Source organism: Pygocentrus nattereri, chromosome 10 (assembly GCF_015220715.1).
Source record: "Pygocentrus nattereri isolate fPygNat1 chromosome 10, fPygNat1.pri, whole genome shotgun sequence".
Classification (NCBI taxonomy): domain Eukaryota; kingdom Metazoa; phylum Chordata; class Actinopteri; order Characiformes; family Serrasalmidae; genus Pygocentrus; species Pygocentrus nattereri.
This window is the reverse complement of record NC_051220.1, coordinates 31848799-31861592: the sequence shown is the minus strand read 5'-3', so window position 1 is coordinate 31861592 and position 12794 is coordinate 31848799. Positions and strand designations below refer to the sequence as shown.

General features: G+C 38.1%; 1 protein-coding gene across 1 annotated transcript in view; it reads right to left on the bottom strand.

Moving 5' to 3' along the window:
- The window catches only part of spred1 (sprouty related EVH1 domain containing 1), a 37599-nt gene extending 33507 nt beyond the window's left edge, over positions 1 to 4092 (bottom strand). The window contains exon 1 of the mRNA XM_017690899.2: positions 3446 to 4092. Coding sequence (XP_017546388.1) covers positions 3446 to 3477 — 32 coding nt within the window. The 5' untranslated portion in view covers positions 3478 to 4092. The remainder of the gene's footprint in view (positions 1 to 3445) is intronic.
- Between the last annotated feature and the right edge of the window lie 8702 nt (positions 4093 to 12794).

Here is a 12794-nt window from a genome sequence, read left to right as displayed (position 1 = left end):
TTAGCTAAAGCTTACACTAATGAAAAGCGTGATCATCTATGAGAACTGAAGTTTCCATTATTCACTGGTAATACAAAAAGTTAGCATGATCGTAAGTTGGCAGCAGAAATAGCACCACAACCACCCACAGCTTAAAGATTTCAGTTGCTGATTTAATCTACAAAGTGTGTATAAAAGTTTATAATAACATTTTGCCTTCTAATAATCTGAGGTTGATGATGTAAACAAGAAAGACAAGTAGTGTGTGACCAGTACCGTAACTGAGTATCCTGCTTGTTCCAGGCATGACACCTTTTTTTTTTAGTTAACAGTGCCATACCAATGTATTAAACCAACGGGCCTCTATCTGTGGCTAGCAGGTGATAATGATATGTGTTTTGATATGTGCAGTAAATATGAGTTCTTTCACATATACATGACCCATGTATTTCCTGTTATTTAGTGGCTCTTGGTTCACTACTTTTAGATTAGCCTAGTCTTTATTTTGGTCTGTGGAGCCAGCAGTGCTTATTAGAGGTCATTGTTCTCCACGTGTCAAACATCACACATATAGAGAGCAAAACTACACAGCAGCATTTTTCTGATGAAATAGAGGCAAAGCTTAAATAGATCTAATAGTTGCAGATTGGCCATATTACATTACAAGATGATACAGATGTTCTAAATTTACAGACGTAAGTTTTTATTACAAAAAATAGATCAGACATTAGAATTGTTCAAATATTTTAAGCATATTTAAAATGATTTAACCATCTAGCTTTATTATTTAACTATTTTGATGTCATGGTATAGAATTATTGCTATGATTTAATCTTCTATAGTTCATCATGGATTTGTACCATTATGCTGGTTCTAGCATTATACACCAGCATTAGTTTTTAACAAACAATTACTTCAATAAACCTCAATGGTTAAACAACCAATTGAATAAATACAAATAAAACTAAATCATCAAAGGGAGATCGCCAAAAATAGGTATATATGAATATGTCATTAGGTAAGCATTATGTGTATGTCAGTGCCCTAAATATCCAGTTCCCTTTCATGTTCAGTGCAGCTCTATTTGATTCATGTGATTTAAATGGTCAAAAAAAAATTTCAATATAAATGTATGAATGCATGCATATATGCATGTGTGTGTCTGTGTGTTTATCGGCCAATAAAGTGCTGAAAATGTGCTAGTGTGTTTCCTTTATCATTTAGATCACACAATGTGAGATTTAGGTTTACAAATAATAATAATAAATTCATGTAATCCCATGTAATCCATTTTAAATGCTTTACAATCTGGCATATGCAGGGCAGCACCTGTATGCTTTGATCGCTGCTTTTGGCTTCAAAATAGTTCACCAAAAGTGGTGATGAACAACGCTATGTTAAAATCATATTATATCAATGCTGCCTCCATGAGCTGAGTTAAGAATGGATCTTTTTGTGCAGATGCAATCATGTGATTTCAGTTTGTTGCATTTAAAAATACACAATCAAAAATCTCGCAGGATGGACTTTACCAAAGCAACAATTACCAGTGGTTACCAAACAAATCTATGAATGACTTGTACTATTAGGATGAAAGCAAAAAGGAAGAACTGTAGGCTTTTGTAAATGATACTGCATGTGTGCATTTTGGGAGAATGCGAAACAACACTGCGTCACAGGTAAGATAACATGTTACAAATAGGAAACATGCACATCTATAATCTTCCACTTCTCAGTGACTCAAATATCACCCAAACAGTAAAAAGTGACGTTTTGTTTGTGAAAGAGGAGAAAATTTGCTAAACGATGGTGTCATCTTGCTTCTTGGGCTGTCTGTCTCCCCCCTTTCACCACACCAGCAGCATTTGCTGATCCTAAGCATTGCGCAAAAAGACTGCTAAGCAGCGCTGCCTCAACCATGAATTAACTCAAATGTCTTCTAAAATCAGTGAAATACCACCACATTTACTCCTTTGTCACCAATCTGCCTATACTTTCAGTGTGAAAATGATAAATGGAATTTGCATCATATTTATGGAGGCACATGACCAGTTCAAGGACACAGAGTTCTTACATTATATCAATGGATCTAATACATGAGAAAAATGGAGAGAGAACATGGGCGTTTTATGGCGTGACTCACAAAACATCTGTAGAGTGAACGTCGCCGTGTAGTGCAGCCATTAAAAGCTGGGTAGAAACGTAAGGAAAAGCTTTATTCATTTCAGAGACGTGAAATATTAATATCTGCAGTTGGAGAAGGACGCTAGATCGAAGGGTTTTGTGTGACCCCTGAGCTCGGTTTGGAGACACACTGTACAGTGCAGCTCAGTGTGAATGAGCAGCCAGGTACTTTATGAATGGAGGCGGTCACGTGGCCGAAGCTTTTCTCAGTGACTGTCAACAAGCGCACGCAAGCGATCAGCCCATTTAAAAAAACACGGACACAGAAAAAGAAAACAGGGCCTATTTGTACATATAAGCAGCTTTCTTTATATTATACAGCAAACATGGGGCTGTATACTTCACATTAGGGCTAATTCGTGGGTTAACAACGGACATTTTGGCTTTTTTATGAATGAGGACTGTGATATGCAAATGAGAGTGATTGAGAAAAAATATGGCGTCCGCAGCTTCTCTGAGCCTGACATTGCGGTAATAAACCCGCAAACGGAACGAAACGTCTCGTATCGCACAACAGACTTAATAAAATTGTTTATATTTATCGAAATAAACCTCTTGGCACACGTTAAAGCGATCGCAGCTGAAGGTTTTACATGATGAAATCGCGTTACATTTCGGACGAATAGCACAAAACGGTGGGCTTCTTGGTCCATGTAAGCTGGAGCAGAGGGACACTTCTATAACCATTTTGTTGCTGTTTCTCCCTCCCCCCAAGCTTTCCAACGCAATGCTTCGCTGAAAATGTATCACACGGTCCATCACATTCTCACTAGTACCAGCTAACTTGCACTGCTAATGTAGTAAATCTTCTCTCATTGCCCACGAACGCTCAGAGGGAAGTCACTCATTGTGTTTATGCCCAAATTCGCCTGAACACAGCCTAAACGACAGTGGAAAGAAAGCAGTGGAGGTGTAAGATCACACAAATGTGGCTCACCTTTAATGTGTAATGTGTACTGAATGTGTCCTATACAATTTAAGATGAAGCGGTTTCCATTTCAAACCTACTGAATGTCAGAATGCTAAAAAAATCCCTGGGCAAGTATATACACTACTGAAGTTTATACCCAACCAGTAACCATGATTAATACAGCTCACCCATCTAACCACACTGTCTCAGAAGAAATGTGGTCTCGTCTTGCAAATATCCTGCAACTAACACAACCAAGTCCAAATAAAACCGTAGATGGTGAACCCTAACCTTCACTGGGGTCTCAGACTCATATCATCTGGGGTCCAGCAGCAGCTAAAACAGCTAAAGGAACTGTGCAGAGTTACTCACTCGTTGTTTGGATTTGCCGATTCTTCGCTCATTTTTTTCTCACGGGGATCCAAATCCTGGAAACAGCATCGACGACGCAGTCAAGGCGGGGAAACGAACCGCAAAAATCACCATTTTCTTTTCGTTCGCATCAAAAAGGGACAGTTTTTTATTCACAAACCAACTGTGTAAGGTTGCGGAGGTGCATGCTTCTTCCAGTCTCACACAAGGCGAGTTCAGAATAAGAAGGGCGACCGCAGCCACTGATCTCTATCTTCCCAATGAGTGAAATCCATTCGGAAAAGAGCGACTATCCTCCTCATCATCCTCTTCTGCGAAGACAAACTATTTCCAGTAGTCTCAATCTTTAGAATGGACGAAACAACACAGAATCTGGCTCAGTTTGTGACCCGGCTAGCTAGCGAAACGAGCTACTCCCCTCGGCAACTTGAAGTTTCAGCCAACACTTGAAAATAGCAAAACACCGCTCCTTCCTTCTGTATATAGAAATCTGTATCGTTGACGGAGTCAAAAGAACGGATGAAAAAAAACTATAATTTTTTTTAACTGAGTATGCAAAGAATAGACGTAAAATAATAGATTAGCAGAGTCTCCTCCTCGGGAAGTTCAGAGGATCTGTGCTACACGAACTCCATTTTCAACACAGGCAATGCACACACACACATCGGAAAACTGGGCGGAAGCGTATGGCCTGACTTCTCCGCTGAAATCCTTCCGCGACGAAGCCCGAATAAAACATCATTAACGAAACAGTAAACTTATATTTTTTTAATTGACTGACATTATTTATTGCTAAACACACCCAAACACGTTTCATACACACCTCTACCGTCATACTTGTTAGTTTCAACTACGATAAGTAAAGATTTTCCTCAAAGTTGTTTCATATAGTTCCCACCAGTTCCCAAAAGAAGTTTGTCCATGCAGGCAGAGCTGAAAGCGAGAGAGGGAAGAAGCTATACGGTGATGGACCCGCTGCCTTCCATCGTGCAGGCAGCCAGGGTAATATGCCACTACTTACTTTTGCTTTTTTCATGTTTCCAGTGACCCAGTGGTTTCCATTTCACAATTATCTAAACCTTTCATAAACGATAAGCGAGAGCGTGAGAGGAGTAGCGTGTAGCAAGAGACAAAAAAATGTTTTAATACCTAAGTCTTGGGCTGGATCCCAAATGGCTTCGTATTAGATGTATATTGCACTATTTAGGGGTAGAAGCCATTTTCCGTGGCATATGTGCACTGTATAGGGAGCAGGTAGCCATTTAATTTAGCCTTAATTTGTGTGCCTTCTTCTAAGAAACGGAAGTGGAAAAACAATGCCGGATTAATAATAGAAATGTGAATGCAGTTTTCCCAAGAAATGAAGCAATCCATTTGAACCACAGATGGCATATTGGTATTGATAGGTAAGTATGTAACAAATCTAGCCTGAAATAGTCCACACTTATGTAGTATGTTTTATTTTATTAGTTGTATATTTCTCCCTGTGGGCTAATGGAATGTAAATATACCTATATGTAAAGTTGCATTGTTTGACAGTGGATCAATAAATCTGAAGCTGCTCATTCTACTAAAAGATGTTACATTCCAGGCATGGATTACTGACCAGGCCAGTGTGGTCAGTGCTCAGGAGCCTCTGACTGTCTTAGACCACAAGGATGGAGGTGGTCCAAGTGCTTTTGGTGTTGCCATGAAAATGGGATTATTTAGACAGTTGCCTTTACCCTGATATGACCTAGTTTGGCTTGAAAGAAAAATAGTGGAACTCATGATTCTTACACAAACATCTTCAAATCTCGCACAAAACGCACAAACTTATGATATAGACACAGGTGGATATCACACATTAATAAGGCTATTTAAAATATAAATAAATAAAAAATTAATAATTGCTAAAACTGCATATGGATGTAAAATACTGTTGTAATTTATTTTCCCCTTTTTTTTATTGTTGAAATGTGGAGGCTTCCAAAGACTCTTGTGCCCAGGGACCACATAAGACCAGGGTCTGACCCTGCTACATGTTAAATAGTGTTTGACTTTGTAAGTATTGTACACGTTTTACTTAAATTAGATCACACCAATGATAATGTTGAAATGAAAATATGTTTCTATTATTATGGCTTCTCTGGTGGGGTGTAAATGTCTTCATTTACCTGTTCTCTAACTAAATTCTACAGAGTGATACATAACAGGCTTGAATGCTGGAGTTCATACAGTATTCAGTCATACAATGGGCCATTGATACTGTGACTCTTTGTAACTGTGACATCCAGCCTATACAATGCAAGACAGGTAGTGGCAAATTGTGTAAGTTTTTTGGATATTGGTTCTGTGAGGAATGTAAGAGATCAAGCTAAATGATTCCGCTTGGTTGTCATAGTGATAGTATGTTATATGAGAAGTTTCTTTGTGTTCCACTGGCTTATGTAGGGTATGGCTAAAGCTACAAGTCTTAATTTGTGTATGTTAGGCAAAACTAACTTGAAGACATACTAAAATCATTGAACACAGCTGTTTTGCTGTCTACACTATGGAGGAAAAATAGAAAAATATAATTCTGCATTATTTACTGTTTTAAGGGTTTCCTAGACAGAGATTAGGCCTAATGCTGGATTACAGTTTCCTTTTAAATTATGATTTCCAGTCAGAATGCTGTGTAGTGCTAGACTAGACTTAATCTCTCCCTGTAAAGCTGATTCTAAACTTACAGCCTAATTTATGTAAAGATTGGATACAGTCGTATGCAAAAGTGTGGGTGCCACTGGCCAAATTACATGTTTTTTCGATTTTCTAAGTGAGAATAAGTGAACATATCCTCTACAGGAAACAACCTCTGTGCATTTTAATGCACAATTGCTGTTTTTGCTGAATTTAACATATCTAAAAATGCGAAAAAAATATGCGAAAGTTGACATTATGTATTTTATACTTTATTTCTTTTATATGTTAAATTAATCAAACACTTGGGTTTGCTACCTGTAAAGAATGTGTTTGCCTATTTTTACTTAGAAAATCAACAAAACCTGTCCTTTGACCAGGGGTGTTCAAATGTTTACATACAACTGTAGGTTACAAGCTAAATGTGTAAACAGTAACCACATTATAATATACAGAGTCCTTTTTTCAGAACTCAATTTCCCATCATGAGATACAAATCTTATATAAAGTAGCTCTTGTCTCCCCATAACAGAAAGACAATGAACATCTTTGAAATTTCTAAATAGCATGCTTCTATCCTTTTGAGTATTCAGAGTTCAGGAAGTCAGTCTGCTTTCTCATCCCACAAATATGGATGTTCATGCATTTCCTGTGTTGATCACACAGTAAAATATACCAAACAGAAGGTCAACAGGATGTTTAGCTCAGAGAAGTCTCTCAGGCGTCCAGCAGAGGTGCTGCTGTTAGGAGACTCTTTGTTCTTCAAGACTAGCAGGGTGGAAAATTCTTGAGCAATGGTGCTTCATTTCTATAATGAAGTACTTTACTTCAGTGCTATTGAATTAAAATAATTATACTTTTACTCAGTTAAATAACTTTTTTACATTTCTTTATTTTATGACCTTCTGAGTGCTCATTATAAATCTCAAAGGCCAAAAGATGTTTCTCTTTTTCTCTGGCCAATCAGCCGTGTTCTGGTGTGCGCTGATTAGATGCCGCACCTGCATCACACTCCACCCAAAAAACTTTTAACTTATTTGTTAGAACATTAATTTTTAGTTACTTAAGTTTGATACTTTTTACTTTCACTCAAGTATATTTTTGGTTCCACAGGTAAACAAGTTAGACACCATACACACTTAAATAGCATTTCTGTGTACTTCTATGTACCTTTCCACCTCTGAATACTCTAGCTTGAATCTTTTATTGTGCACTGTTAAAAAGATGGTTCTTCAAGGATTCTTTAGTAAAGACAGTTGTTCTATATAGAACCATGGACACTCAAAGATCCATTCGCATGCTCAAAGGGTTCTTTGAATGGCGAAATGGTTATTTAGATGGAGAATGTGTTGCATATGGCTGTACATAGAATTTTTTTGAAAATGGTTCTATAGAGCATCAAAAATGTTCTCTTATTGTTACAAGCTTGACATTATAACAATGGCAGAACTCTTTTTGGTGCTAGGCAATCAAGCTAAATGTTAGACAAAACAAATTCATATTTAAAGACATACTAAAATCATTGAACACTGCTGTTTTGTAGATGTCTATGTAGAACCATTTTCAAAAAGGTTCTATACACAACCATACACAACACACTGATATTTGCTTAAAAATATGTCTGCTTTCTCCAGATTTGACCCATATTTCAAACTGATATTTGATGATGTATGTATATATTACTTACTGGATGTGTAGTGTGGTTAGGCAAAGCTTTGCAGCTGCACTAAATATCTGCATTTTATTCATTTTACTGAATAGCATTTGTGACCCTATTTACAGACATGTTTTTTTCTCTGTAATGTTAATCCAGTTGGCCCTCATCCCAGTGTCTATATTTTATAAATGTTTATGTATCTGCATGACTATCAGCATCAGCAGATATGTTCATGAAAAAGATGTTGGCATTGGCCCACAATTTCCATTTCGGTGCAACCAGCAACATATATGCCTGCTTTCAGAACACAGAAATGCAGCACATTTTGGCATCAGCATTTTACCAGTGACTTTTGTTGATTAATGAATATTTTATAGCTTATCTGTCACACCATGACAAAGGAGAAAGTGTATTTTGTCCAGTTAGCCCTAGTAACAATATAGTGTAACAATATAGTGTACTTCGTATACTTGAATGTATTGCATTAAATCATATTGTATTGTTGTATGAGACTAGCATATTAACTTGTTGCTAGTATGGTAACTTGGGGGCTCACATATTAGCTTGTAGCTTCATGTTGAACTGGGACACTATAGAACAGCTTTAAAATGTTGTACTTTTATAATGATGAGCTCTAATAAACTGAAAATTGAAAAATTCATATCATATTTTCAGTCACTCCTTGGTTTTACTGAATTAAAAATGCATTGAATGAAGACACGTCTGTATTGTATTGAATTGAATTCTGAATTGTGTTCTGTATTTCAGTAGAATGACAAAGTGAAGTGAAGATCAAGTGTTGTTTATTCATCTTAGGTGGACTTGGCGTAATGAAGCAAATAAATGAAACTTCTTAACAATGTCTCAAATACAAAGGCCATCAGGGTTAATAATTTTAATAGTTTTTATTTTTTACTTTTAATAGTTATTATTACAGCAGTGCATTGGTCTGACAGACACCACCTTATATTGTTCATCTCTTCCACTGTGGTATGTAAAAAAAAACCTCTTGTCATCCTGCTCAATTTTTCTAATGACATTTTCCTACACAAACAATCTGTACAAGTTGTTCTTTTTCACTGGCCATTCTTCCACCATTCCTCAGAACATGGAGCACAAATCTCTGACAAAATGTGCCCTTGGTGAGTTTAGCTCAGAATTTTTCCAGTGTCACACATATACTTTCCACTCCCAAAAGTTCCACCCAGTCTAAATCTTTAAGTAAGAAATGTAGGCCATTCACAGTCTTGGGTATGCATTTATGTCCCTTTGGACATTACAGGTCCTACTTATCAACATGAAAAAGGCCAATCAGCTATTCCTGTCAAGTATGGAGAAGAGTGATCCCACAGGCTAGTCTCATTCATCAGAGGTGTAGCATTTATAGCTGATTCACCTGATCACAATAGTGCATACTTACTGTTAGTGTGGGTCTGGTTTGTGAAGAACGCTGCCTGTCAGGTATGCTAATTGCAGGTTGGCTAGAAAGGTGTTGAAGTCTGGAAGGAGGGAGGTGTGCCCTTTGGTATGTATATAGTGTTATGTAGGTGCAAAAGAGTTATGTAGATGCATATGTCTATGATGGGGCTCTTAGTGGCCCTTTTCTCAGCATTTTGATAGTGGCTTAAAACCACATCATATCAAGCACTTTAGACATACAGATATATATGTGATTGTGTGCTCTTATCTGACCCTCATGTCTGCAATTGTAAGGCTATTTGAAGGGAGTATGTTGTCACTGTGGAGGGAATCACTGATGCATGGTATGGGTGTGTTCATGTGGAGTCACCCATAATTCCACTGAATGAAAGGGATTAGTGATCATGAGAGCGTGCTTTAACGCACTTATCGTTTGCAGATGTGAACCGTGTTTGGGTTAATACAACATTTATTTGATTTGGGGATTAAAAGTTGGTAACTCCCATTTGAATAATTCATGGAGAAAATGGAAAGGGTGGGGAGCTTGTGCGCTGAACGCTAAGAGGATATTAAAAGTGTAGAGGAAATGAAATTGACCGCAACTACATTGGAAGGAAAATACATGTGATTCCTCAAATATACAGTCTTTGGGTAATTTCACAATGTTTTTTAGACTTCCTATTTGAATTTGTTTTCCATTAAAAAAAAAAAAACAATAACCCACGCACACCAAAGATCCAGAGACAATATATTATTCTCCCTCCACAAGCTCAGCTGTGCAAACCCCCCTAATCCCCCAAGATTCTTCTGGAAGTAACCAGCAGTTCCTTTTTAAAGAGCAGCATTGTGCCCAGATTATTTGATTGTTTTCAGATGTTGAAGCATCTTGCACTAAACAGGATGGCACAGGCCTGTTCAGATCTTCAGGGCCAATGTAGCCTATGGTTGCAAAAAAAGAGGGACCAAGCAACTCCCTGGTAATGGATATAGCCTACAACTCATGAAGTCACCCCTCCAATGCTAGATTATGAACAATGTGCTCTCTCAACTTCTGCAAGCCTTGGAATGTACCACTTCTGAGCCTGCTGGAGGGGTGTCAAAGAGGGTCTCTGCTCCACTTCTGCGTTGATTTTGAAAAAGGGGGAATGGCTGGAAGTCAAGTGCTGAAAGGTGGCCATATGGAAAAGGGGAGAGAGGGAGGGAGCGAGGGGGTTTGTGTGTGTGCTCCTCATGCAGACATGAGCGAGGGTGGGGGTTGTGGGAGAAGTGGGAGGCAGCCGAAGCGTGAAGGGAAGGAACAGTCCAGCGCGCTGCTGGGAATAATGGGGCTGATTCAAGCTTTTCAAGCATATAGTCCCGTGCCTGTCAAATAGCATGTACAAGTAGACTATGTGTGAGTGTGATTGTGTGTGTATATGCCTATGTATGTGTGTGTGGCTGTATCTGAGTGTGTGCATGCATGATACTGGAGTAGTGTAGAGGGGAAGCAGCTCCGCATGCTGAATGGTGCTTTTGTTCTGGGCCGGCTGTGGCTTTTTTACATTCGGCAAACCCTGCAGATACAACTGCCTCTGCATGAGAGGAGCATTGAAATGAGCTCCCTCCACCCTCCCCTTTCTCACATCTCCCCAGTTCCCCCAGCTCGCCTCCTCCCACTCCACAGTCACTTATCCCCTCCAAGTGCTGCTCACATGTTTGTGTGTGTGGAGCTGAAGCAGGTACTGAGCCATACTGTGTGGAGGCTTCTGTGGATTTGCTGTGCTTTGTCAGTGATGAGCCAGTCTAAAGGCCCGGATGTTCCACCCACTCCTTTCTTCTTCCCTCTCCCTCCCTCTCCTCATCCCCATGAGTGAATCTCCCTCACTGCAGTGTGAGAGAGTTTGTTTTCATACATTTCAAGAACAAAAATGTCTTGACTTTATAGGAACTTACTAGAAAAAACAAGTCAAACCACAATATAGAGGTCAAATATACAATAAAGACAAACTGGTCCTGACTTTGTAAAATGCTTGTAAACTAAATACTGAAAAATGATTGGGCAAACCTATCCTGAATGGGATATATGCATTATTATTATATATAGGTACTTACATATTTATAGTACATTTGGGACACATTATTATTACATAAATGTACTTACATATATTTAAGACATTGGAGTTATTGTTACATATAGCCACTTGCATATTGTCACAGTCACAAAAAAGATTTGTCTAAAATAAACTGACTTATTTGAACACAGCACCTGTCTGGACCAATGAAAAGTTAAAAAATGACTTGTAATAAAATCTCTTTACATTACGTTAAATCATGAAATATATCTACATTAAATTAATATCTTTACATTAACATACAAAGTTAAACACATCATTGCCTTCTCCAATAGTTACCATTTTTGGAGATGCATGTTTTTTGTGGATAGCAATGCCACATGGGACACGTTCTTATTATGTCCTGACATTGTATTAAAACAGGTGTGCATGTGTGTATAGGGGAGGACGTTCTGTGCAGTATGCACCTGGCCTGACGGGCAGGTAGAGGAATGCTGTTGGCTGCCCAGGAAAGCACAAAGGAATGTGGCTTGGGTACCATGTGTCTTTGTTCTTCATCGCCCCACATCCACTTTTGTTCTTTGCCATTGCCCCCCCCTCCCAATTGTAATAGAGAGAAAAGGACACTTGCACAAACTGTAAACACCTAACTTGAGCCAATAATCAATGTGAGAATGTGTTTTTGTGGGTAAAGACCACAGCCGTTGTCTGTTTATGTTTAGAAGAAAGGATTATATAAAAAAAGGATGAGGATTTGTAAATTAAAACCTGATAGAAAATAGAAAATAGCTGGCCCTGGGCTTAACACATTTTCACTTCATTAGTAGATTGTTTTTTCTAGATTGTTCTTGTGTCATTCGGCCTCACTTTGTGATGACATTTAATGATCGTCTCAGATTTCAATGATTGTGCCATATCTCAGATTTCAGATCTATCATTTTCCACCATATTATTTCTTTTGTTAGACATCAAACTAAAAGTTTATTATCTAGCTAAACACCAGAAAACTTGAGAATATTGTTAGATTTCTTAGAGATTGTCATGGTATTTCATTGTGCCATATTTGACAAATTATTACAGCATTTGCTTACCATGATCAAGGCCAGGAATGATTATTTTGAGCACTTTCTCTGATGTTTCTGTCCTTGAATTTAAGTCATGTGTTGACACATCCTTTTTCTTTATCTATATAGGTGGAGATTTCCTCAAAGGTGAATTATTGTTATATTGTATGAAAATGTTATCAGGCCCCAGTTGCCCTATCCTCTGGAGCCAAATTTCATGATGTCAAGTGGGGTCAGAAAGAAATTGTACTGGCCCTGTTTCAAATGGCAGAAACACAGGACATGTGTTATTTATGAACGCTTCATCAGAGTTTTAGAATAGAGCTCATTTCAACCTTCGTTGTGCATAAAATAAGAGCAAATAAGAGAGGCTTTGTATACAACTGTCTTTCAGGGACAATTTGCTACATGGTAGTCTTGAGACTTTGTAGAGCCAATTGATTTTTGCATTAAGGTTTTGATCTCCAGAACTGCAGCAGGATTTTCAAATTTGTTTT